This window comes from Platichthys flesus, chromosome 3 (genome assembly GCF_949316205.1).
Source record: "Platichthys flesus chromosome 3, fPlaFle2.1, whole genome shotgun sequence".
NCBI lineage: Eukaryota > Metazoa > Chordata > Actinopteri > Pleuronectiformes > Pleuronectidae > Platichthys > Platichthys flesus.
Genome location: NC_084947.1, coordinates 28,172,848 through 28,200,783, shown reverse-complemented (window position 1 = coordinate 28,200,783; position 27,936 = coordinate 28,172,848). Strand labels below are relative to the sequence as shown.

Here is a 27,936-nt window from a genome sequence, read left to right as displayed (position 1 = left end):
ATGTACAACACAAACAAACTATCGGGATATTGGCAGGCCCATTTTCCTATTCAGATTCAATGAGTGATGGAATGCATTTTATGGATGTTCTGAAATCCCCCCGACATCACAGGATTTCTTCTGGTCCTGGCAATGGAAAGAAGGAGGGAGAGAGACAGAGATTAGGAGAAAGAGCGTAAGCAAGGAAATTAGCAAGATAGTGAGCGAGTTAGTGAGAGCAAAAAAAGAATCCCTCTCTTGCCAGGGCACCGATAGTCATCGTCACCAGAGACAGCACAGACCATCTGCCTGGTGTTCGCTCATTGGTCTGAGTGTCGCACCTGAGTGCTCTAGCAACAGAAAGTGAACTTTTCTTGCTGCACAATATTGGTCAGAGGCATCTCTTCCACCGGCCCCCCCACCTGTTTTATTTGCTGAGGTTTTAGTATAAGCTATATTTCCTTTTGTTCTTCTTATGTCCGGCCATCAGTTATTTTGTTTTATCAACAGCGTTAATTTTCTCGCAGATACTATCCCATATCACGTTTCTTTCAGTTATATCAATGTTTCTTTGCTGTAGCACAAAAACATGTTTGTTTTCCTCTTCAACTAACACCTCCAATTCCATGGAATTCAATTTACCTTTGCATTTGCGGTCACTCTGCTCTCTATAATGCTCCATGGTGGAAACCAGTAACGCACGCAAAACACCCATTTAAATTCTACTGCCTCTACCATGTTTGTACCTATTATCATTTGTGCAATTATTTTTAATCGATCACCCACAAAACACCCACAATCTAGCCATGCAATCTGTTTTAATGCACACGAAATTAAGCACTCTTTATTTGGGATCTTAGTAGATCAGGCCCTAAGTGTAATTTTTCATGGGCTTTCATGTGTTTTGCATAAGCATTTTGCCATACTAATCCAACATTACATTTCTGTTGGCTGAAGCCTCGTAGATAAGCTTCATTGAGAGACAAACAGTTTGCTGTTGCAGCTCAGGAGGAACTTACATTATTATGCAAAACATTGGCCTGATTCATTGATAAAACAACTAAGATAATCTTCACTGTGTCCCATTTTCATAATATATATATATATATATATTAACCTGTTAAAAAGCGGGTGAAATTCGCCTAAAACGCCTGTTTGAGGACACCCAACTTAAATTGAATGCTTTTCTTGAACCATTTGGAGTACATGCATGATCTTGGTCACTTTTGAAAGGTAACATTCTGAACTTTCCAATCTAACTGCTACTGGCATTGAGTAATAGCAGTTGGCACACAGTGAGGTAGAAGGTTTTTATTTTCGCCTGAATATTTTTGCTAAACAGATGCCTGCTGATGACAGGATAGCTGGGGCTGATAGCTGGGACTTATGAGCTGAAAAACAGAATGGGAAACTAGCATGAAGCCTTGACTAGCCCAAGTTCAAATTTGACCAGAATTCCACAGAAAATGAATATTTTACAGATGTTTTACCAAGGGCATGTCTAGGCTTATTCCAAAAAGGTCATTTGGAGGCTCCAAAGGACCCTTGTTACCCATGGTAACCAAATAGGCTAAAAAGGCTACTTTTACACTAAAAATCATACTTTTATATAAAGGAGACAAAACTGGTCGTATGGTTAAAAATGTATTCAAATATACATCTTTTATATTTTTGGATACATGCCAGCCATTGTAGGAGTCACGACCGGGGACGAAACATAAAGGCACACCGCAGGAGGAGGCTTGTGGAGGACTTTGTAGTGCCCTATCAGGATGTCAGCACCCATGAACCTAGATGGACCTATATGGGAAAAGAAAAGTTAGTCGGGAGCTATTAGAAGAGCCGTACAGAGGCGGTAAATATCTGTCCATGATTATACACATAAATAAAACTTAGCTTTCACATGTTATTGGCAACATGACAGCCATTGTAGCAGTCACCCATGCACCTTGACGGACCTATATGGGAAAGAAAAATTAGTCGGGAGCTATTAGAAGAGCCGTGCAGATGCGGTCAATATCTATCCATGATAATAAACATAAATAATACTTAGATTTCAAAGGTTATTGGCAACATGCCAGGCATTGTAGCAGTCACGACTGGGTAAAAACACAGAGGCACATCGCAAGAGGGGCACTTCATTGGTGTCTTTGCATGGCACAGCCTGCACCTCAGCCGACCATTGGTGCTGTGCCCAGAGATATAAACCAGCCTGTGATGTGTTGTGACTGGAGCAGGAGGTGGTACGGTTCTGGCTGTGGTGGGAGATCCCGCCTCTGCCAGCTCCTTGATGAGGGTCTCTCAGAAGGTCTTCTGGGCCATAGGTACCTGTCCTTTAGCCCGTGCAAGGTCTTTATGGAGGAGAAAGGCATTCACTATCCTGATGTCCATGAAGTGATAGAAGAATGTCTTGTACCACCTCATTGTCTTGTGGAGGACTTTGTAATACCCGATCAGGGCGTCAGAGAGGTCCACTCCACCCATACACCTAGTTGGACAGAAAAACACAAGATTGAGAAAAATATACAAAAACATAACTATATGAAGCACAAAATTACTACATTTCAAAGGGCATAAAACATTGGTAAATATATAATATGTACCTGTTGTATTCCTTCCCTGCTGGTGGGACCAGGATGTTCTTCAATTACCACTGCCCATCTGCACCTTTGACAATCCTCTTCACTGTCTCCTCTGAATTGGCCGTGTGGTATGTTGAACACATGGAGACGTCCCTAGATTTCGAGACCAAAGCATTGACATTGCTTTTTGGGAAACCAATTCTGTTTGTGCAGATGGTTCCACACGCCCAAATCCTCTTCTGAAGGAGGTCGCGGAAAAGGGTGGGACTTGTATAAAAATTGTCCACAAAGAGCTTGTAGCCCGATCCCAGCAACTGTGTGTCAATGAGCTCCATAACAGAATCGTAACTCAGCCCCTTGCCAGTAAATCCCTGTAACTTCCCCTGATAGACAAAAAAGTCCCATGTATAACCGTTCCTGGAGTCCGCCAGAACGAAGAGCTTGTAACCCCAGCGAACAGGTTTGTTCTTCATGTACTGTTTCAGTCCAATGCGTGCTTTGGAGGCAACCATGCGCTCATCGATGGCAATATCTTGGCTCGGGTGATAATTAATTCTGCAGGCGTCTCTTATCTACTCATAGATCGGTTTGATTTTGCAGAGTCGGTCGAAGGCTGCTGTGCCTCTCTTCCCCTCGTTAGCAGCATCCGCCACCAAGCTACTGAGGTGAAGTGCCCGGGAGATCCTGAGGAACTTCCTACCACTCATTACATGTCTCGGGAATGGCAAACTGTACAGTTGGCTCTGTCGCCAATAGTTGTTAAATCCACAGCATTTTACAATAACCATGTAAATAACAATGGACATGAATGACAACATGTCCTGCAATGACAAACTAATCCATGGTTTGGTGGGTGTGGAGTAGTTCTTCGAGCCAAAGTCATTTGTGTTATGAAGGACTGTCATTGAAATCTGGTAGGTAAAATACAGTTGAAAAAGCTGCAGGACTGTGTACGTCGCTGTAGAGATGAGCTGGGGTCCTGGTTGACGTGTGGTTCTGAAGGTGGGCTGTGGTGGTGTCACATCTGCACCATCTATATGCACATTCTAATCGGCAAACAAAAACAACTATTATCTCTCCCACATCTAAATCCACACCTTTTACTAATCAACAGTAAATCCTAAAAAAACACGAACACACACACACAGTCATTTATAAGTTATATATTATAAGAAATTACGTACTTGTCAAGAGTAATGTCTCGTCCTTCCTGAAACATGGCCTCTGCCTCGGAGTCAAACGACGTGTCGCTGTCTTCCTCTGATACGTCATCATCAGACTTGTCGCTATCACGCCGATAACACAGATCCCTGGCTTGTTCGTCAAGTTTCGTTTCTCTTGACGTTTCGCCATAGTGTAGCTTCAAAACTCTCCAAAGCAAGACTGAATTCTGCGCACGGATCTCACAGCAACGCTTCCGTCTTTTACGCACAGATCTCAAAACCACTGCTCACTTACTGTTACGCACGGAGATGAGATGCTCTGGAACCAGGTGTTCGCTGTTGTGCAGTGACTTGCTGTGTGTTGATATTTATCTATCAGGTCGCTGAGGACATGTACTTCCTGGAAAATGTAATTGGCTAAATGATAAGCCAGTCATAACGACAATAGATTGCAGTTGGCTGAGCCTCGCCACGTCAGAAGAAGGGCGCGCACTGTCTGTAAACAAGGTTATCGATCTGTGGATTAATATCATGCTTCTTAGGTGAGTGACGTCGACTATCTTAATTAATTTTTTTTGTAAGTTGTCTGACTGTTACGTTGATTGTACCGGCTGTGGTGATCGGATCTTGAAATGGTTTACATCAGTGGAATCAGACGAATCTTAGCTTTCTAACGATATGTTGCATTAGTACCAAGCTGTACGACGCAGTTCTTTAAATACAAATGTCGATAAAAAAGCAACCTGGCAGGCGTATCATGGCCCGTATTCGGGCCATGATAGCTTAAGCGGTTTATACATATATATTGTGTCCTATTTTTATAATATATGGAATTATATATATATATATTTAATTTAATTATTTGTAATTGATGAAATAGTGCTCTAGTGCCTCAAGTTAATAGCTAATTAGCCAAAAGCCAAATATAGTTAACTTGTGTCTTGCGAATTTACAAGCATGAGCTACTAGGTAATGTAATAAGTTAGGGCAAAAGCTAATGTTCTATACTGAAGGGGAGACACTACAGGGGAATAGAGTCAAATTTGTACTTAATGTTGTTATCACAATAGCTTTTGATGCTTTTATCCAAAGCGACTTACAATACGTGCATTCAACCATGGGGGTACAAACCAGTGTCAATTTCGTTGGCGAAAACTATGACGAAAACTATGCATTAACAAACTTTTACCCATGACTAAGACGAGAACAAAAATGGATCTTTGAAAACAAAAACTATGACTAAATCTATGTTAACGTTCGTTGACGAGACGAGACGGAAATGTTGGTGGTTGACTAACACACAATCAAAAAAAAATCTAAACTTGCATGCTCCTAACATCATTGGTTGATGTTGCCCGTTTTGCCTTCTCTGGCCAGTGTCTCGGCTTGACACCATAGTTGGAAGCTCACTGGTTATTTTGGCTCGCTGGCTGGCTGGTAACTAGCTATCCGGACCACTCCGTGAAGCAGGAAGAGGAGACGTTTCTTTAGTTTTAACACCGCCACATAATTTCTTGGCTATACAGCAGGAAAACACTCTCATCACCTCTTATGTGCTCCCATCTTGTTATTCCACACAATCTAGCGCCTTACCCACAATACCCAGGTGCACTACGTCACACACTACAACTTTCCTTAAAGGGGCCGGCCATACCTGCAACACCCGGTTCTGTATCCATATTCAAACTGGCTCATAGTGGGTCTTAGTACGTCATATTACAGGCAGCCGGAAAACAACATGAGTAACATGAGTGTATTATTAATAAACAGAAATAGCCTCGCTGCATCACCGTTGGAAGATCCACAGCAAAAAAAAATCCTAAACAGATACTAACGTGAACTGGTGGCGTTATTCAAATGCGGACTTTCAGGGAGTCTCTGCGTAATGTGCAGTAACTGGCTCCTTGTGTGTGGGAATCAGGCTGTGAAAAACACAACGATTAAAAAGATCACATAAGTAAAGCTGGAGAATGTATTTTAAACAGCACAGCACATCTCTTCTTTAATCATACCCTCGCTCCGTCGGCCATTTTCATCAGAGCTGTGAAAAGACGGAGAGCTTCCTACAAAAAAACGAGAACAAACTGTTCGATTTAAGTAGCTGCTTCTTGGCCAGACCTCCGCCTCTCACCCCGCTTCCCGGCTGGTTAGCGTCCCAGCTGGCTAGCTTCCCAGCTTCTCAGCCCCGAGCTGAGGAGGGGGCTGTGGCTCGTAACTTACCCTGACGCAGGCTCTGCTTTTCGGCCAGACCTCCGCCTCTCACCCCGCTCCCTGGCTGGTTAGCGTCCCCCCTCGGCTAGCTTCCCAGCTAACACCCGCTACCCCGAGCTGAGGAGGGCGCTGTAGCCCGTAACTAGGGCTGCCGCGATTAGTCAACGTCACCGATGACGTCGACGCTGAAAATGAGTCGACATCAATATTTTAAACCGTCGGACCCACTCAAAATTATGAATTTATGTTCTTCTTCAATATCGCTACCTAACGCCGGCTTTACACCGGACGAAAAGCGCTGCGACGCTCCGCTATTCTCAAGCGCGCTGGCGCCCAGGTGTTCACGGTATGTAACCCTTTGTACTGTTTGGGGGCAAATCATGACGGTCTTCATAGCCCCCCCCCTCTCTTTTTCTCTTTCTGTCTCTGTCGATCTGCTTGTGTGCTTGAAGTGGATGGGCAGAGGGGGTCATTTAATTTTGTGATTGGGAAATTGGGGAAATTAAAACTCTTTTATATCATTTAAAATATGTCATTAATATCATTTAAGATCATTTCCCAGTGTGTTTCCTGGCGCGATACACTTGCTACAAGTGGACAAAATTGACCATGGAATCGTTCAAAGTTATTCACTACAGTTGATTGACATGTAGTTTTAGCTAATAGGAAGCCCCTATGTTGGTATGTTGTGGACTAATAGGATGAGGCAATTAATGTGGGGGGCGGGGTCAGACACGGAAGTGAGGACCCAAATAAAAATGTCAACATAAGTATAGCCGTGGCCAAACGTTTTGAGAATGGCACAAATGTTAATTTTCACAAGGTCTGCTGCCTCAGTTTTTATGATGGCATGTTATACTCCGGAATGTTATGAAGAGTGATCAGATGAATTGCAATTAATTGCAAAGTCCCTATTTGCCACGAAAATGAACTTAATCCCCATAAAAACATTTCCACTGCATTTCAGCCCTGCCAAAGAAGGACCATCTGACATCATCTCAGTGATTTTCTTGTTAACACATTACATTACATTACATGTCATTTAGCTGACGCTTTTGTCCAAAGCGACTTACATTTTTAGTACACTCAACATTTATGAGGGGGTGAGAGTGTCGACGAGGACAAGTCTGGAGATCATTCTGTCATGCTGATTGAGACAGAATAGAAGACTGGAAGCTTTAAAAGGAGGGTGGTGCTTGAAATCATTGTTCTTCCTCTGTTAACCAGGGTTACCTGCAAGGAAACGTGTGCAGTCATCCTTGTTTTGCACAAAAAGGGCTTCAGAGGCCAGGATATTGGTGCTAATAAAATTGCACCTAAGTCAACCATTTATCTGATAATCAAGAACTTCATGGACAGAGGTTCAATTGTTGTGAAGAAGGCTTCAGGGTGCCCAAGAAAGTCCAGCAAGCGACAGGACCATCTCCTAAAGTTGATTCAGCTGCAGGATCGGGGCACCACCAGGGCAGAGCTTGCTCAGGAATGGCAGCAGGCAAGTGTGATTGCATCTGCACACACAGTGAGTCAAAGACTTTGGGAGGATGGCATGGTGACAAGAAGGACAGAAGGATGCCATTTCTCTCCAGGAAAAACATCAGGGACAGACTGATATTCTGCCAAAGGTACAGGGATTGGACTGCTGATGACTCGGGTGAAGTAATTTTCTCTGATGAATCCCCTTACCGATTCTGGAAAAAAGCTTATCCGGAGAAGAAAAGATGAGCGTTACCATCAGTCCTGTGTCGTGCCAAAAGTAAAGCATCCTGACACCATTCATCTGTGGGGTTGCTATTCAGCCAAGGGAGTGGGCTCACTTACAATTCTCGAACAATCCTCTCCGAGAACAACTTCTCCCAACCATCCAAGAACAGTTTGGTGACGAACAATGCCTTTTCCAGCATGATGGAGCACCTTGCCATAAGGCAAAAGTGAGATCGAAATGTTGGGTCCATGGCCAGGAAACTCCCCAGACCTTAACCCCATTCAGATCTTGTGTTCAATCCTCAAGACAAACAAAAACCCACAAATACTGACAAACTCCATGCATTGATTATGCAAGAATGAGCTGCCATCAGTCAGGATGTGGCCCAGAAGTTAATTGACAGCATGCCAGGGCGAATTGCAGAGGTCTTGAAAAAGAAGGTTCAACACTGCAAATATTGACTCTTTGCATCAACTTAATGCTATGGTGAATAAAATCCTTTGAAACTTTTGAAATGCTTGTAATTATACTTCAGTATACCATAGTAACATCTGAAAAAAATATCTAAAAATACTGACGCAACACACTTTGTGAAAACCAAGACTAGTGTCAGGTTTTATATTTATTTTAAGCTTGGTGTACTTATGCCAGATAGTTTAGAAAAAGGTGTTATCTGCTCTGAGGGAAACAATCCAATTTGCATTTGTAAAGTGCAGAGCATTGTCATTTGCATGTGAAAGCCTCCCCTAGGCTTAGGAGCAGGGGGGTCAACTCCCAACATTCTCAGGCTTGTAAATCTGCCAGAAACTGGTAAATCCACATGAATTTTCTACGATACGTACTGACACAAACTCTTCTTTTTATGCAGTTATGGTAGAAACAACCATTACAAGCCTATGGCGGGCTAAACTTTCCTGTCCTTGATAATCTGGTAGCACAAGTATGGTTACTTCCTGGACTGCTTTGAGGGTAGTACCACAGGCAGCAACAACATGGAATGCTCCATGTACTTTTTCACATTTTTATAGAGTCAAGGTGGCTTTCCTCTCAGCTGCTGGACAGGGGGGGACGACGACGACGACATGTATGCCTCTGTTCCTCGCATCTCTGATGGTGGTGCACTGAGTGGTGCATCTGACCATTTTATTTTGGAGTTGATAACAAATTTGCATGGCAGCAGTAGGTGGCAAGTACTCAACAAGACAAACAGTAAGCTGGTTGGAGTGATGTACCCCCTTTGAAAAAGAAATTCAGCCCCACCTGAAACTCTGTGAGTGTTGGATGTGGCAAACTTCATCTGGAGGCCACGGTCAGATGACACTTCCAGTAGTTTTTCCTGATAAATAACAGGTAGCTTGTTTCTGTTTGCGTCGGGAACGCTTTTCGCAGCGTTTCTTGAGATGACCTGAATTCAGAAAGTTTCCTCTTAAAAAAACTCAGGTGACTTACCAACATGACTTTATTGTTTTGTCTGGAGATATCGCTGAAGATGTGCTGGCTTAAGCCACTGTTGGCTAATCTCTCACCACAGGAAAACAAAAAGTGTAAATAACCCAATCTATGTTATTGTTAATATTGTTGACGTGTCTGTTATTTTATCGTGAAATATTTGCTCGCTTTAAGCTCAGGCAATTTCATTTCCGTTTTTTTTTTTGTTACATGCTTTTATTTTGAAAGCGTTCCGGTATAGTCTGCGTTAAATTCATAACGCAGACTTCCTGTTATGAATTTGTAACCTCACAACGGAAAAGTGTGATGCTTTAGCGCCCCTCCGAAGAGGCACAAGCTCTCACGGTGTGGCTTAGGGAAGTTTCAAATAAACCTGAAAACAAAAATCTCGACCTTCTAATGAATACTAACGGAATTTTGCTGGCTCTGGTTTTGCCTTCTTTGGCACTTGTCCCTCCGTCTTTCAGCGGCATTGCTGCTACGCTTCGACCCGACTCCATTGTTTGAGTTTTCAAGGCGGCAGTGATGACAGGTGATGACTGGTGGCCTGTGCCAGGTTGGGTCAAACCATCGGTATGGGGAAGACTCTGGGTTTTTAGGATAATGAAATTGAATAGCCTACTGAATATAAATTCAGTTCATGAACTTAAACTTATATTTTATTGAATATTTATTAAATAAAAATTTTTAAAGGATTTTTGAATGGATGCTAATTTGAAATATATTTTAAAAAATCTGACGTACCCCCTGGAGTACCTTCAACTACCCCCAGGGGTACGCGTACCCCCATTTGAGAACCACTGCATTAGAGAATCACCTGCTGTATTCTCTCGGGGGATCAGTCTGACATTATCCAGAGTTTTGACTAGGGCTCAGGCTGTCAGGAAAAATTCTCTAAAGTCTCTAAAGTTTGAGTGTCATATGAGCTGTTAATTTCAAGAAGCACTACCCAAAAATTTAAGAAATCAACCGTTAGATTCTCGGTTGGGTCATTGGTGGAGAGTGAGGCCCTCATAATCTTCCCTATCTTCCCCTTGTGATAAGGACGTGAGGCTATTTTCATCTAATTTTTAATGGTTATTTTTCGTTCAGTTGAAGTGGCCAAATGTCCTGAACTGGCCTGTAACAGAACCATATTGTCAATCAATCAAATTTTCATATATATTCATATTGTGACGTGTTAGTGAGCGGATTGGAGGGTTGGAAGTGTGGATATATTGGAAGATTGTTGAGTGGGGCTGTGTTCAGTCCAGTTCTGCTGATTGATTCTTATTCTTATAAACTTCTGTTTCGAATTGTTGTTATTATTTGTATTGGTTTGAGTAAGACAGAAGTTGAAAACAAACAACTATTTGTTTTGATTTGTAAAATGGTAAAGCAATGGATGAACGGACTAGTGACAGAATCATGTGGATTGGTCAATTAAGCACATTTATGATTATTATGATTCATGTGATCTCTTGAACACCCTAGCTTACCTGCACATTGCTTCTCTGTCAAATTGGCAGGGAAAGGGATATTGTTTTTCTCTGCGTATACAAATGCCAGTTCACGGCACTTAACTGGAGCAAGGCCATGGAACTGGTCAGCTAGTTGTTTCAAGTGTTTGGCAAGCTCCTCCTCCTTCTCATCTGTGAATATTCTATTTGCCTCGGCTACTGCACCCCAGGCTACTGGTTTTACTTCCTCTTTCTCTTTTTTCTTTATAAATCTTTTGAGGGTTGTCTTGTCAATACTTCTATCCCTTCCAACTTTTCTTAAGGACTTCTTTCCTTGCATGACCTCAGCGGCTGCACTCTCCATCTCTTCCTGGTGTAGTTTCATGGCTTTTCTACAATGTTTATGACATTAAAAATAAAACATATGTAATGTGATATTACACTACAATATGTTCAAGACTAAACTTAACTTGTGCTTCATGTCTCACTTTACCCCACAGCATTTGTCTCACTTTACCCCACAGCCACCGTTTTAGAAAAACAACATCTCTTATCAATTGAGGCTAATTTTCAGCTAGCATCAATCACATGGTTTTATATGTTGGAAGTTCACCAACATGTATGATATAAGTTTTTCTACCAATTTGTTTTGACACAACAGTTGATTAAGTTCAAAGCAAGAAAATTTACTTTTACATGCAAAAAACAAATTTTTGTGAATAAACATACTTTCCACAGCACCAGCACCAACTTCTCCTTCATGGCAAGGGGGGAATGGGAGGGGCTTGAAAACATAATGGTCACATGACCACAAATGTATTCCGTTGCCTAGATACAGGGGGTGTCTCACATTACCCGATGTCCAACATTACCATCACCTCCACCCAGTGTTGCCAACTCCTCAGTAAGGAAAGTAGCTATTGGCTGTCCTAAAAGTCGCTAGAAGTCGCTTAATGACGTCATTTCTTAATATGCATTATTGTAAAGCTCGCTGTAGGACGTACAAAAAGTGAGAAAAAAAAACCCTCAAATCTGTTCAGAATAAAAAATGAGCCTTCAGTCTATGAAATCATATTGCATTCATTTGAAAAAAAATGCTGATTTTTTAGATAATTATCTCGGAAATTCCTAGATAAACTCTAAATAAAATAAAAAACATAACTTTATTTTTTCCAAGTGAATCTAATATGCTTCCGTATTCTTATGTTGATTCTTGTTTTTTTATTTTATTTCCTGCCATTGAAATAGGCCATCAATTCTCAAAATAACTTTGTGACTTTAATGCTGTGTCTAGACCAGTGGTTCTCAACCTTTTTTCAGTGACGTACCCCCTTCGAAGAAAAAATTCTGCCGAGTACCCCCTAACCAGCGCAAAGCATTTTTGGTTGAAAGAAAGATGTAATGTGATTTATTAAGCCTTGTAATTTGACACATTCAAATTTAAAACTCCATCAATGTCAATAACATTGCTCATTTGTAGTGGTCTCTCTTGAACTATTTCGACATAAAAAGATATAAAAATAACTAAAGACTTTTATTATTATCTCAATATAAATAAAGATTTGTGCACCTCAAAATAATTATCAACTTAGAGTGACCTCTTTTGGGATCATAATAAAGATATGTTCTCAAACTGAACTCATGAACTTAATTATAGCTAAACACTTAATTATAGCTTAACTAAATCATTAACTTAGTTTTAAATAAAAGATTTGCTCAAAACATATTTTTTTTATATTTATCATCTTAAAATATCTTCTTTAAGGATCGAAAACAATACTGACAGGTAGCTTGTTTCCGTTTGTTTCGGGGAGGCTTTTCGCATCGTGTCTTGAGATGACCTGAATTCAGAAAGTTTCCTCTTAAAAAACTCAGGTGGCTCACCAACATGTTTTGTCTGGAGGTACCGCTGAAGATGTGGTGGCTAAATGCCACTGTTGGCTAATCTCTCCCCACAGAAAAAACCCAATCTATGTTATTGTTAATATTGTTGAAGTCTCTTTCTGTTATTTTATTGTGAAATATTTGCTCGCTTTAAGGTCATACAATTTCATTTCCCTTTTTGTACTACATGCTTTTATTTTGAAAGGGTACCGGTAGAGACGCAGACTTCTTGTTATGAATCATTAACTTCACAACGGAAAACTTGTCCGTTTTAGCGCCCCTCCGAAGAGGCACAAGCTCTCACGGTGTTGTTTAGGGAAGGCTCTCTGCTCTGGTTTCGCCTTCTTTGGTACTTGTCCCTCCGTGTTTCAGCAGCATTGCTGCTGCACTTCAACTCGAGTCCATTGTTGAAGTTTTCAAGGCAGGTGATGACAGGTGATAACAGGTGGCGTGTGCCAGGTTGGGTCAAACCATCGGTATGGGGGAGACTCTGTTTTTTTAGGATAATTAAATTGAAAAGCCCACTGAATATAAAATTTAGTTCATGAACTTACACTTATATTTTATTGAATATTTGTTAAATAACAATTTTTCAAGGATTTTTGAATGGATGCTAATTTTAAATATATTAAAAAAAAATCTCAAGTACCCCCTGGAGTACCTTCAAGTACCCCCAGGGGTACGCGTATCCCCCCAACATACATGAATCAATTTTAACCTGTATTGTTAAAAGTTAGAATTTAATCAAAAGGCTGTCAAGTGGAGTGGCATTGCTATCTCTACGTCCAACCCTCCTCCTTTATCCGGGGTTGGGACCAGCATAATGATCCAAAAGATCTGCAGAACGATACGTGCTTTCAGTCTCCAAAATCACCAGAGCAAGTCGCTAGATTTGTCGCTAGTAGCTTTTGACAAAAAAGTCGCCATGAGGATTTGGAAAGACGCCAAGTTGGCAACACTGCCTCCATCTCTGCTTCAATGAATATGAGTATTAATATGAATGGGGGGGGGCCGCTTCCTTTAAATCTACATATTCATCATTTTGCAGCCAGGTTTCAGTTACACACAGTAAATGGATCTGACGGTGAGTAATCACATCATTAATGAGTAGGGATTTGGAATTGAGTGACCCGATATTTAATAAGCCGTATGTAGATTGCAGCAGGGAGAAATTGGTGGGGCTGAGATTGGGGAGCAATGAGCCACTCATTAAACGTTGGAGATTCAGTGAATTGAGTGCAATGTCAGCGTGTCAGCAGATTATGTAACATGGAACATCTTTCAGCCAGCCTGTGTCGTATTGTGTGGAACTCACAGTCTGCTGCTCATTGAATGTTTATGCTGAGCCTGCAGTTACACTCTGAGCTCAGTCTCTCATAACCACTGTGTGCAGAGGATACTCAGTCTGTTTTGATAGTTTAGTTTGGCTCTTTAATAACCATTAAATCATTTCAGTTTTATGCACATTTTTAAAGTTAAAAAATTGTCTAAGTAATATTTATTATAATTTAGTGAGAATCTCCTATATTAATCAGGGCCAATAGTAATCTGCTGTGTTAATATTGATTTACATTATTTGCTGTACGTTGACACAGTTTTGAGAGTCTAAATATGCTGGAAACTATAAATATTATAGAAACAAAATCGTGTTCATGCATCTTACACATGCACTTTACAGTTTTGAAAATTAAAGTTCCTGGGGTGCTCAAGATGGTGGCTAAGCAGATGTTTCACACTCACTCTGCACCACAACAAGGATAGCTTCAATTCTTTTCATACACTTATTTATACTAAGCATGATTCTAGGGTTTTTGCATTTTAATAATATATGTATTGGGGAATATTTTTTTGCCGCTGACACTATGCTGCCAAAAAATTTAACAAAATCAAGCAGGAGCAAATACACAGCTAGCTCACTCAGCCTCACATATTACATTTAATTTAGCTGATGCTTTTATCCAAAGCTACTTACAACAAGTGCATTCAACCACGAGGGTACAAACCCAGAACAATGGGAATTAAGTAATACAAATTTTCTTCAATAAAACCAAATGCAGAGAAGCTAGCGGCTGCTAAAAAAAAAAAAATGGGACTTGATCAAGCCTTTTGTCAAGCTATTCAAGATATGACGGATTGATGATCATGAAGGCTCTGGCAGGAGAAAAATATATTTATTTTCTGACTTTCTGAGGGCACAGAATGGACCTGACCAATACAATTCTTTGAAAGTTGGCTTCCCAATTTCCTCCACATGTAAACCAGAGCTGTGCATGTTGAAATCGAGTGCTGGATGTTAGGGTTACTTGTAAGTTAGGACCCCAAAGCAGAAGCGGATCGATGGTTAAGAGATGGAACAGAGTTTATTGTCACGAAGTACAGATGCAGGCTGTGGCGGCAGGGTGCTGGCCGGCTTGGAGATACCAGATGAGACGAGGATTGAGACTCAGCGGTAGGGCACATGGAAGGGCTAGGTAGACGAAGGAAGATGCATTAGTTAGTAGATATCCATGAAAGACACGAGGGTCGAAAATATCTGAAGCACATGTTCTACCGTACACGACGGCATAATCTGGCGCAGTAGTGGTGGTGAGCAGACCAAGCTTTTATAGAGGGGATGATGAGGTGGATTGAGAGCAGGTGTGCCTCGTCCGCTGCAGCCAGGAAACAGCCACGCCCCCTGCCACACACACAACCTGCACTGGGAGACAGAGAAGGAGAGGAGGAGACAACACGCACCTAACAGAATCATCACACTGGAGGCTTCCATACGCGGCTGGGGTCTCATTTATAAAAGAATACTACGATTCATAGTCAAATGAATATCAAATTATGCAGCTGACCAGTGGGTTTCCTGCGGCATCACAGCATCAAGCGATGTGAAGAGGAAGTGAAACTCTCTGACACTGACATCGAGGTGTTTGTTATTGAGGTGGAGGTGAAGAGAGATTTTATGGGACAGCATTGATTTCTCTAATAAAGAAAATACACTGACCCTCTGCCGCTGCTGATGATAACACAATGTGTGAGGTCAGAAATCGCTGAACCCTCGCTTCCTCCTCGTCCTTCCATTCGCATGCACAGATCGAGCAGATCTTCGCACCACTGTCACGGCAGTATTTATTTATTTAGAGCATCGGACCGATTCCCTCACATCGGTGAATCATCACCTCCTCTGGGATATTATTTGAAAGTTTCTTTATTTCTTGTAAGGGATCTCCTGTGCGCTCTGTGCGCTCGGTGCTCTGTACGCCTGATGGCACTGTCACGTTTACTGCAGTGATTTGATGATACACGAACAGTTTTAGAAGATATTATTAAAGACTATTAATGAGTCGGCTCTGTAACTCCGCTGTTAAATCGAATCTGAACGAATTTTTTTTATTATTAAAAGGCTTGTGTGTAGCAGATATGTCGCGCGAGCAAAACTAAGATGTTGGTTTTAATGTAAATTATGAATTGGATCAATAATCTGGCTGCAGTTCACCACCTCACGTCTGCATCGCCACTTTTCCTTCTCCAAAACGTCCGAGTTTGCGTCGAGTTTGTTTTTATAAATCCCAACGTTTGCATGAGAAGGGGCGTACGCACGTTTCAGGCCCCGCTTTGTATTGGTACAATACACCGGTTATAAATGAGACCCCTGGACTGTCGGGGTACCTCTATAAGTCATCTTTTTTTACTTTCCTGCTGCAGTCACATGCAAACGTAAAATTTTCAACGAGGTGAAGCAGTGACTGAGGTAAACCCCTGCCCAGTATTCTCTCCCTTACCCGGACACATTAAGACTAAAGTGTTTGAGTCCCCTGACCAAGCTTAGGCCTTTATGGACAGTCTGGAGTGAGGACACTGTGCACCTGACTAAACACCAGCTATTGAACTCTATGATCATCAGCTTATCCAAGTTCACTTTGGCTTCATACTGTTCCAGGTGACTGATAACAGGACTCAATGTGTATGAGTGTTTATGATATAATGTGTACTTTAATTAAAACCCTAGAACACTAACGTCGGGTCTTTTTACCCAAGCGAGAGTGGTCATGGGATCTTTTTATAGGGTCCCACCATGATACCTTTTTTTCATTTTATGAGATGTTGTATCGGGGAAAATGAAAGAAGAGTACTTCAAATTGCCATGTATTGGTGTACATTATAATATTTTGATGAGAAGTATTTTTTATTGGGGATATTATATCGGGTCAAATCTACCCGACGTTAGTGATGGTGTTACTAATTGAACGTTAGTGCTCTAGGGTTAAAACTAAAGTGTTACAAATTCAGTCCACACAAAGAGGAACAGAGAATACCTTTTCCATGTAGAAAGACATTCACATGTTATTGACATGTGACTCTGTTAGGAGGCGGCAAAGGAATATATATTTAGGGACAATTCTTGTTTGGAAATGGGGAAGCCTCTTTCAAAAGAACTTTCTTGCTCTCTGTCAGCAGAGAAGTAACCATGTTTTGGTTAGAAATAATTTACCCTTTATAGAATGTATTAGGACAGGCGATTTGTGGTCATTAAGTTGATTTATGGATTGTGTGTCGAATGTTTACTGCCCTCCAGGTCACCCCCTGAACTCACAAATGCAATACTGAAGTTAATCAATCTGCCAACCAAATATATAATAACAGGAGGAAATTTGAATTGCAAAACAGCAAATATCCCAGACAACGTAAGGCTGCTTTCCTTTTTCAGGTCTTGTTTTGTGGAAGAGTCAAAAAAGTGTTTGCATGAAAAAGCAGCCTATGAATGACAGTATGTTTATAACATTGCTCCTCTTTGCACATTATTTATTTATATTCACAATGATAACTAATAATTATAATTATTAGATTTAGCTCCAGACAGGTGTGTGCTTGAGATCGTACCTTTAATTGCAGAGCAGGCTTTAAGTTTGAGCTTGAACAGGCTGCTGAAGAACACAGCTGGGTATCTGAGTGTATCTTTGTAGAACTATGTACAGTCTGGCTGTTCTGTTTAGTACATGGATGTGTCAAAACTCCCTAAGAGCTGTCGGGAGGACAGAATGTAGCCAATGTCCATCCATTCCGTGTTCTAAGCATACATCCATCAAACTTGAAAGTCTGGCAGCCCTTTTGATTTGGATGCAGGCAAGCGCATTTGGTATTGGACGCACTAACTGTACTTCTTACTTTTGACTGAATGGGTGCCCCAAAGGAGAGAGATAAATACTGGAGGATTTTAGGTCCCTTTTCCTGAGTTGTTGTTCATTATTCATATGGAAAATGTTGATGTGTCAGTGTCAATATTTACAGCCGGTTGAGGTCCCAAAAATGTGAAAAGCCAACCTTGGTCACAAACTGCAAGCACTTCTTGACAGATTTTATCCACAACAGTAAATAATGGAGATAGTGCAGATAAATGCTGTTGGTTGTGACTTTGTAGATTTCACTCAGATGTAGTGCTGCATAATGTTGTTCCGATTTTGCTCCCAGACGTACATATTCTTGATCAATTAATCTTTCAATGCAATAAGCTGTTACTTACAAGTAGGGCAGGAGCTTGGTAGTCACTTTGAACTGAGCTGAACTTTGAGCAACAATGGCCAGTGAATGGCATACACATCTGTAGATTAGGCTGGTTGTGTTTGGGCAGTCTGTAAACAGAATGATGTTTCCCAACCATGACGCTGGCTCTATCTGCTGCAATGCCTACTATATTTGTTATATCAAGCACAGTAGATTGCAAAAAGCTGAGTATAGCATCCACTATCCCACCAGCAGAATTTTCCAAATGTTCGATTAGTCCCAGGTAAGTGCTCACAAACCGATGTGTTTCTTTTAACAATATTCTACTCATATTGTTAATGGTTATGCCGGTTGTTTCATCCAAGTAAAGTCAGTAAGGCGAGTCACTTATGTCATCAACACATGTTGTTCACTGTGCTACTGGGTGTTTGTACGCTTCGTATTTATAATTGTTGCAGTAGACCATGCCACAGGGCTCTCACCACAGCAGCCAGAGACAAACAATTAAGGTTTAAACATCTATATTTAAAGACCACACATACAAACAAACATAAATAAACCAACTTAAAAAGGGACCAGCTCAGCACTAGTGTCTCCTTTGTTCTCGAGCCTGACTGTCTTGAGAGTGTGTTTCCCGAGGCATCTCCGCTGCTGCCTTTTAAACAAATTGCTTCAGGTAGAAAAACTTATATCATACATATTGGTGAACTTCCAACATATAAAACCATACAGAAAAGGTATTAATATACGGAAATCAATCAGAGGGAGGATGAAAAAGAATGGGAGGGACAGCACGGTAATTCGCTAACTGAATTTACTGATTTACTGTGCCTTGTATGTGTCTTTTGGCTGCAGGCCATATTGTCCTTTGAAGTGGCCCAGAGGAAGAACAGCAGTGTGCTCTGACACGTGAAAGCTGTTTACATGACTGTGAAACAGCACAGAAGCCGAAATGGACATGTCCACCTCAGCAACTGTAGGTGTTGTTCAGAAATGTATAATGACATGTCTTCTGGAAAACTTCAAGTAGTGTTAATTTACACAGAGCTTATTTGGTTGGTGCTGAATTAATATTAGCTTACCTTTTAAACATGTTTCTGTGATGGCCTGGCAATATGCATGTATTAATGCAGACTAGCTGCTCTCTGACTTTCTCTGTCAATTAGTGACTTCAGTGACTTCAATGCTTTATATCAGAAAGCAGCTACCTGCTGCAACCTATCCTAGATAGCTTATGGATGTGGGCCACTTCAGGCAGTGATGCACTCCTTATGGCCTTCTCGTGGCTCAGACAAAATGGGTCTGAGCCTAAGGTAGCCCACTTGTAAATTAAACAATGCGGCCCAAATATCACAAAACTAATGTGGGCCTTTTATTGCACACATGCAGTGCTCCACACAAGGTGTAATCTGGATCTGAACTGAGAGTTGTCCGTTTGGGAAATGGTGAATATGACCCAAATATAACAAAAAGAATTTGTGCCAGTTTTGTCCCCTTTGGTTGACTTGCATTATCACTATGGCTTACTGTACATGTGGCCCAAATCTGGCAACCTAGATCGGCTGCCCAAGTGCCACACAGTATGTGGACCGAATGACAGTGTGGCAGTGTATGGGAAATCTGGGCGAAAAACAATTGTTCTTTTTCAAGTGGAACGATCAGAGTGATCCAATATTGTCACCATGTTTTCACATTGCATATGTGGTTAATAAAAAATATATATTCATAGCTGATTATTTGAGCTGAAATTTTTTGATAAAATTTCTGTATAAAATATGTCCTTCCTCAAATTATCAATGGCACATGTCCTGTTATTGAAGAGAAAGAATCCTTAGGAGAGATATTGTTAAGGATTTTTTTTCTACGAGAGGACAGGAACACAGCAACAGGAACGGGGAGAACACGGCATGGGAAAACAAAGAGAAGCTGCAAGGCACACAGGAGGTCTGTGTAACACCGGAGGAAAATACAGATTAGTACTTAACAAAACACAAGGACTAGAGAGCTGAGGGAAAATACATGCAGGTGCAATATCCGAACAATTGGGAATAATCTGGCAGCGTAGTGGAGTGAAATCCAGGCTTTTATTGAGACGTGATTAGATGAATGAGAGCAGGTGTGCCTTGTCAGCTTCAGCGGGGAAGCCAGCCATACCACCTGCCACACACGACCTGCAGAGGAAGAACAGAAAGGGGAGGGGGAGAGAGAGAACAACTTAACAACCAACAGAATCATCACAAACACTGTCAATTTCCACTGCTATGCGGATGACACCCAGTTATACTTGTCAATAAACCCAGAACAGTGTAATCACTTAACTAAACTCCAAGCCTGTCTCAAGGACATAAAACCTGGCTGACCCGTTTAAGAGTAGGATTAAAACCTTCCTTTACTATATACCTTATGTTAGAGCTGGTCCAGGCTTGTCTTAGACCTGCTCTTAGTTATGGTGCTATAGGTCTAGAATGTCGGGGGAAACATGACACATGGAGCTTCTCTTTCCTCTTCTCCCTCTCTTTCACATTAAAGATATTAATGTCTCATCAATAAATGTTACTCACTTGACTTCTCCTCCGGAGTCCCTATTGCCATATCGTCTTCAGATCCAGTATCTTGCTGGCTGATAGTCATAATAATGGCGGATCCTGTATCGTGCTGGCACATTGTGATGATAATCGCGGATTGTGTTGGTATCTGATAGAGGTGGTGGACCACAATCAATGTGGCAGATCATGGTGGATCCTGATGGCCTGATAAGTGGATCTTGATTGTGGACTTTTGCGACATCCAATCGTGATGGTGGATCAAGATCATGGGGTCTACTCAGATAATAATTCACCCATTAATTTACCTTCCATTATGCCGCAAATTGTTTATTCTAATTCAGTGATTTTCAACCTTTTTTGAGCCGCTGCACATTTTTTACATTTACAAAATCCTGGGGCACACCACCAACCAAAATTACACAAAATTACACTCTATGGCCTAGCACAGTACATATAATACATGTAGTTAGTAATATAGTTTCTAAATGTATTAAAAAGCACTATTTAAAATTATTTCAGCCCTTTATTACTCTTATCTGTAATGAGCACAAATTGATTCAGATTTATGAAACATTCTTTGATTTAACTAAACTTTATTTAACGGAGACATATTATACCCATTTTATCACAGTTAATATGGTTCCTTTGGGTCTTAATGAAATGTCTGTAACATATTTTGGTCAAAATACCACAAGGATCATTTAAAACAGGACCGTTTAACCCTGTCTAAAACAGATTGACCTGTTTTGAGTGCCAATAGTTACTCCCGCCGTTTACCCGCGCTTCATTGAATTTCTTCCCCAGCCGCGGCAGGTGCCCAGCGGTTTAACCACAAATACCAATGATATCGGTGAAGATAATTACCGATGTGCAGATGTCAGTTAACGAGGCAAATATCGTCCGCTGCAGATGTTCGGCCAATAATTCAGTGCAACACTAGATATTAGTTAATTTCCCACGGCACACCTGACGATTTTTCACGACATCAATTGCATTTCTGCCCCTCCCAACTTCTCCATCATGGCAAGGGGGGGGGCCTTGCCATGATGGAGAAGTTGGTACTGGTGCTGTGGAAAGTATAGTTTCCACAGCACCAGTACCAGTACCAGTATAGTTTTTTCACAAAAATGCGTTTTTTGCATGTAAAAGTAGATTTTCTTGCTTTGACCTTAATCAACCATTGTGTCAAAACAAATTGCTTCAGGTAGAAAAACTTATATCATACATGTTGGTGAACTTCCAACATATAAAAACATGTGGTTGATGCTAGCTGAAGATTAGCCTGAATTGCTAAGAGATGTTGTTTTTTCTAAAACGGTGGCTGTGGGGTTAAGTGGGACAAATGCTGTAGCACAAGTTAGTTTAGTCTTAAACATATTTTAGTGTTATATTACATTATATATGTTTTATTTGCAATGTCATAAACATTGTAGAAAAGCCATCATGCCAAGAAACTATACACCAGGAAGACAACCCGGGGCCAAACACCCCTCGCAGAGATGGAGAGTGGAGCCGCTGAGGTCATGCAATGAAAGAAGTCCTTAAGAAAAGCTGGAATCGATATAAATATTGATAAGACAACCCTCAAAAGATTCATAAAGAAAAAGAGAAAGGGAAAGTAAAATCAGTAGCCTGGGGTCCAGTAGCTGAGGCAAAGAGAATATTCACAGGTGAGATGGAGGAGAAGCTTGCCAAACACTTGTAACAACTAGCTGACCAGTTCCATGGCCTTGCTCCAGTTAATTGCCGTGAACTGGCATTTGAATACGCAGAGAAAAACAATATCCCTGTCCCTGCCAATTGGACAGAGAAAGAATTTGCAGGTAAGCTAGGGTGGGCAAGAGATCACATGAATCTTAATAATCATAAATGTGCTTAATTGACCAATCCAATGATTCTGTTACTAGTCCGATAGAAGTGGTTGTCAATCTAGCTGTCGGGATTTTAACTATAACAACATGTGTTGTTATCGTAGTTTTAAAGTGGAAAAAGTAAGTGGACCACGTTAACCCGTAGCTGGGGTAAAGTGGGACACAAGAACATTTTTTTTAAAACAATCACATTTTCACTGCCCTTTGTCCTGAAGACATTCTGATCATTCCTATTGCTAGAAAACATCCTAAATTAATGAGAAATGTGTAAATTTTACTGATATATTATTTTAGCTCGCCTAGAGGGGAGCAAATGTAAAAACGTCCTACATTACCCCGCTCTCCCCTACATAAATAAATCATTGATTAAAAGCAGATTTAAAAAGGAGATGAGTGAGGGAGAATGTCTCAGGTGTTGGGGGAGAAAGTTCCAGAGGGAGGGGGCAGCGATTTTTAGAAGGCCCTGTCCCCCAAGTTCGTTGCTTTGACAGGTTAAGAGGGGTGAGAAGGTAGGTGTTGATGGATCTGAGGTTGCGGGTTGGATTAGTGTCAGTGCACCGAGTTAGAGAGGTAAGAGGGGGCGAGGTTGTGGAGGGTTTTTTATGTGATGAGAATTTTAAATTGTATTATTTGTAGCCAGTGAAGTTTCTAAAGGAAATGGTTGATGTGGTCTCTGGTGTGGGAGTGGGTGAGCAGACAGGCAGCTGAGTTTTGGACATTTGTTGATGAACTTGGTAGATGTGCTGTAAAAAGGATGCTATTGCAATAGTCGAGTAGTGAGGTGATGAAGGCGGGAAATGAATGATGCAGTGGCTGAAAAAGAGAGGTAGGGGCATATTTGGGAATTGTTTTTTAGGTAGTAAAAGGCTGTTTTTGTGATGTTGTTGATGTGGTGTTCACAGGAGAAGGTTGTGTGGAAGATGACACAGAGGTTATGGATTTGTGTGTACGCGGGAACAGTGGAGCCATCGATTGGGAGGGAGAAATTTTGGCAGGAGGTGGTGATTGATTTTGGGCCAATGATGAGGATTTCACATTTGTCAAATAAGTAACATGCAGTACTGAATATACAGGTATACAGAGAATTGTAGTTCATTATCCATTGTATTGCAAAGACAGAATTGACATTGCACAGTTAAGAGAGTTAAACCAGAGTTAAAGTGCAGTCCAATGGGTGCTTTTCAATCAATCAATCAAATTGTATTTGTATAGCACATATTCACAAATCACAATTCGTCTCATATGGCTTTAACATGGTGTGACATCCTCTGTCCTTCACCCTCAGCAAGAGTAAGGGAAAAACTACTAAAAACCCTTTTAACAGGGTAAAAATACGTAGAAACCTCAGAGAGAGGCACATGTGAGGGATCCCTCTCCCAGGACTGACAGAAGTGCAATAGATGTCAGATGTAGGAAAACATCAAGATTAAAGTTTTTAGCAGAATTGATGAGGGTAAACATTTTGAAGGATAACTTCAATACTATATGTCAAGCAGTACTGCTGCAATCAGTTTGTTGTCAGCAGCCAGCAAGATCATGATCCGCCATCCAGATCGGGTGCCACTATAGGCCACAGTCATTGTCCACTGCCGCTTATTAGGATCCATCATCAGCCGCCGCCTCGGTCCACCACCATTATATGATGCCAACGCGACACAGGATCCGCCATTACCACTACGATCAGCATGTAGTTCTACTTTGAGCAATACCTCTCCTTCAGACACTTAGGGTGAATCAGTCTTTCGCTGAAGGAACATCCCAGTGCTGTGATAGTGTCCTGCAGTGGTACTTGTTGTTTATCAGAGAAGACAGCTTGACCATCATCCTCCTCTGTACTTCCATCTCCACTAGGTCAAGAGGGTATCCTAGAACCAAGCTTATCGGTCTTGAACTTCCGTGTCCTCTTCAGGATCAGAGGATTGTTGCTGGGAGAACCTGTTCTCTGGTGAAACGTGCTTGATGTGACATTGAGACCTGGTCAGGGAGAATGGCACACGGAGAAACACATCGGCTTCTCTATGGGTCTAAATGAGCCCACAAAGACCGACACACACACTCTGGGTCAAACTGACCCAGGAACAACATTAGGGTTAAAAGGTCTTCAGGAGCACCCCCTGCACTCCAAAAGACCTCAGTCTACTGAGCAGATATAGCCTGGTCCTTCATCGGCTGTGATGTTGACTCCTGTTGAGAACAGCTCCCGGTATTTATTTCACCCCCAGTGTAGTAATCAGCACAGCTGATGGCTGTAAGCTGGTTACTCCTCAGGGAGTTCAAGGGAGAAGAAAAGCTATCAAGAGGGAGAGAAACTAACCTGCACACAGAGACTGAAGAGACGAGGGCTGAGCTGAACCAAGCCAATGGATAGGGTTTTGTCTTGGACATTTTAAGTTGAGTGAATTTATGTTTGTTCTGCTGCAAATAAATCATGATTTCTTACCACATTATTTTTAAATGTATTTTTTTATTTATGCTTGCACTAACACACAACACCAAACGTCTCTCTCTCTCTCTCTCTCTCTCTCTCTCTCTCTCTCTCTCTCTCTCTCTCTCTCTCTCTCTCTCTCTCTCTCTCTCTCTCTCTCTCTCTCTCTCTCTCTCTCTCTCTCTCTCTCTCTCTCTCTCAAACACACACACACTAGTATGTATGAGAAAGAGTATTGCGTACGCACAAAGACAGGAGTTTAGTTGACTGCTGTAGAGTTGAAAAGATATTTACAGATTCTGACTTTTCGGATTAACAAAATGTCCTTACAACACACACAAAGCCTCCTTCAATAAAAGTAATGTACACAACCAGATAAATCTTTATTTTCATCAAAAAGAGGATAAATCCGATCAAACATGCAACAATGCAAATAATATATTAAACATATAAATTGTCTTTTCTTGGTAAGACCACAAATCCTACTTTTTTGACAAATATATTTAAACATAATTTTAATGATAATTAATAACTCCACCCCTGTGTCGGGTCGCCAAAATCAATACAGACATACATGATTCCCTCTTGATGAGACTTCAATCCTCATTTTGGAATGGATTTTGATGAAAATTTGTGGAAGGATGCAGTATGGATCACAGAATAAACCATTACTTATTATAATTACATTATTGATATTATCTTTGGTGCAGATCTGGATCAGGGAGAGGATTTAAGAAAAAATATTCACTATCTTTAACAGTGTGAGATAGGACGTTTTGTAACATTAAAACAATTCATGGATTTTGATCATAAAATTCAGGCTTCAAAGATCCTTTTTTTTACTAGTTTCACATAATCGTGATTTGGGGAGGGAGGGATGGAGGCTCCGGAGCCTCTCACTTGGACATTTTCATTCTCACATACAGCGTGTGAGTATAATTTCACGAGATTATCCAGAGTTCAGTGCAGGTCTGAAAGCAGTTCATTAGTGTGTGCTATGTGGTGCAGATCCAAATAAAAAAAGTGAATTTAAATATAGTTTCATTAGGGGACTGTTGGCCTTTGTGGAGGTATGTGCTCTCATAGTGTCCTTATAGTTGCCTACAGTTGGCACATGTTTGTCATTGTCTCTGCATATGTGCCTTTGCACTCAAAGGGCCTCACAATTGATCCAGTGGTATTGTCATCTGCAGTGCATTTGTGCACTTAACATTTTTGAAACCACTTGCTGTTTCTTTACCTTTCGATATTCCCTCCACCACAGACCACCTGATGTGCAGCACTCATAGTGCGCTCACGACTCCTCCTCCCCCCACAAAAACACACATGTACCCCCTCTAGAACCTTCCCCTTAACAAACCCCCAACCGCCCTACAGTTTCCTCCTGAGCGCTGACCTGCACTGATCCTTTAATATTTGTGACAGCTAATATACTTCTAAATCAGTTATTATCACAGGGGCATCGTCCATAGGGCTCAACTGATTCAAAAGGTCATTCCTCTGTCTCTCAGTATTGATTAGTTGGGCCTGTTAACATGGCTGTGAGCCTTATTGAAAGTGAACATTGCCATTTACATATTTCCATAACCTCTATGTGGCTGTGCAAGCTCATTTAAAAGATTCTTTGACTCTGACTCTGCTCCAGTGAATAAGGCAGAATGAGGAGCATTATAGATATGCCAATAAGGAAACTAATGTTACTAAAACATATTAAGGGCATCGGGCAAGATGGAACGAAGGATATGTTGAGATATTATATATATTGCATTTTCAGTCTTTACATGTAGATTGTTCTTAAAATAAACACAGTGTGCCTGCAATGTAGGGCTGCTCAATTATGGAAACAGTAGGTTAATCATCATTAGCAGCAGCTTTTATACATCGGTGATGAAAGTTTATGGTCCCAATCATAGACTGTATACAAATATGGATGACATGAAGGCACCCCAAAGAAACCAAAGCAGTTCCCTGATGGCTGGCCGCAGCATAGGTCTTAACACCAGTCTCCCCCATGCAGATCAATTATCGACCAAATTAAAAAGTAAAAATACACCTAGAATAATTTTTTTCTCAATGATGGGTTCTGTGACTTTAGGTAGGTCTTATCACACAGATATATGTCCAATTGTTCAATTTCCCGGTAAGTTTTAAATATTTATTTCATATCGTAAAAATCGCCTGACATATCATGATTTATAGCTGAGACTGTCTCGTGAGTGGTAGAGCATGTGTATCAGCAGACCACTACTGTGGCTTCGTACCTTCTATTGCATAGACTCTGGGTTCAAATTAATCCAGATGACACCATTTATATCTGGAATATTTCGTCCCTAATTTCTGGGAGGAAGTAAATAATTATCGACACATTTTATATACAGTCTATGTTCATAATCCTTAAAAACCACACACAGGAAACTCCCAAAACTTCACTGATGAACGATGTTGAATTTCTTTGAAGAAAATGTTAAATTAGTCATTCATTGGTCCTTTCTTTCTTTTTCAGTTGTATGACTTGGATGATGATGAAAAGCGCAAAGAGTTCCTAGATGACCTTTTCAGTTTCATGCAGAAACGGGGTAAGTTATACCACTTTAGAAGATCAAGAACAAGATTAATAATACTATTTAAGTGTTTCTTACATTTATTGGAGAAGTAGATCCATTTTCAGACCCTTGCATATTGTGAGGAAGTTAGCCAACCAGCAGATGATAAAAGGTGCAGCCAGGTGACTAGATATTTTTAGATTACAGTGTCATGTTGTGTTATTCAGATTTTCTTGTTCTTTACACAGTGTCCTCTCCTGCCTGTCTGACTTTCAATACAATGAAACTGACTATTCTATGACTTCAACTGAATTGTCAAAACAAGCATTATAAGTAATTATGTTTTTTAGTTAAAGAACAATTATTTCCATGTTTAATGAACAATTTAAGGAATTGAAGTTGCCATTTAGGTGACACGGTCGTGAAGTGTTAAGTACAAGAAGGTTCTGGATTCGAACTTGAGACAAATATTTACCAAAAAAAATCACCATATGAATATGGTTACACAAGCAATGAGCTGATGACTCCAAAACCTACAACAACATTTAAACAAGTTTAAGCTTTGCCTGTTTTTGAGCATAACATATTTTACTGCTACTACAAACTCACTCAGACATTCCCAAAACTACAATTTCACCACAGTGGCTGTGTA

At 40.9% G+C, this 27,936-nt stretch overlaps 1 protein-coding gene across 1 annotated transcript in view; it reads left to right on the top strand.

Moving 5' to 3' along the window:
- arid3c (AT rich interactive domain 3C (BRIGHT-like)) overlaps positions 1-27,936 on the top strand; it is an 84,721-nt gene that overhangs the window by 28,323 nt on the left and 28,462 nt on the right. The window contains exon 3 of the mRNA XM_062381163.1: positions 27,245-27,317. Within this exon, the coding sequence (XP_062237147.1) occupies positions 27,245-27,317 (73 nt within the window). The remainder of the gene's footprint in view (positions 1-27,244; positions 27,318-27,936) is intronic.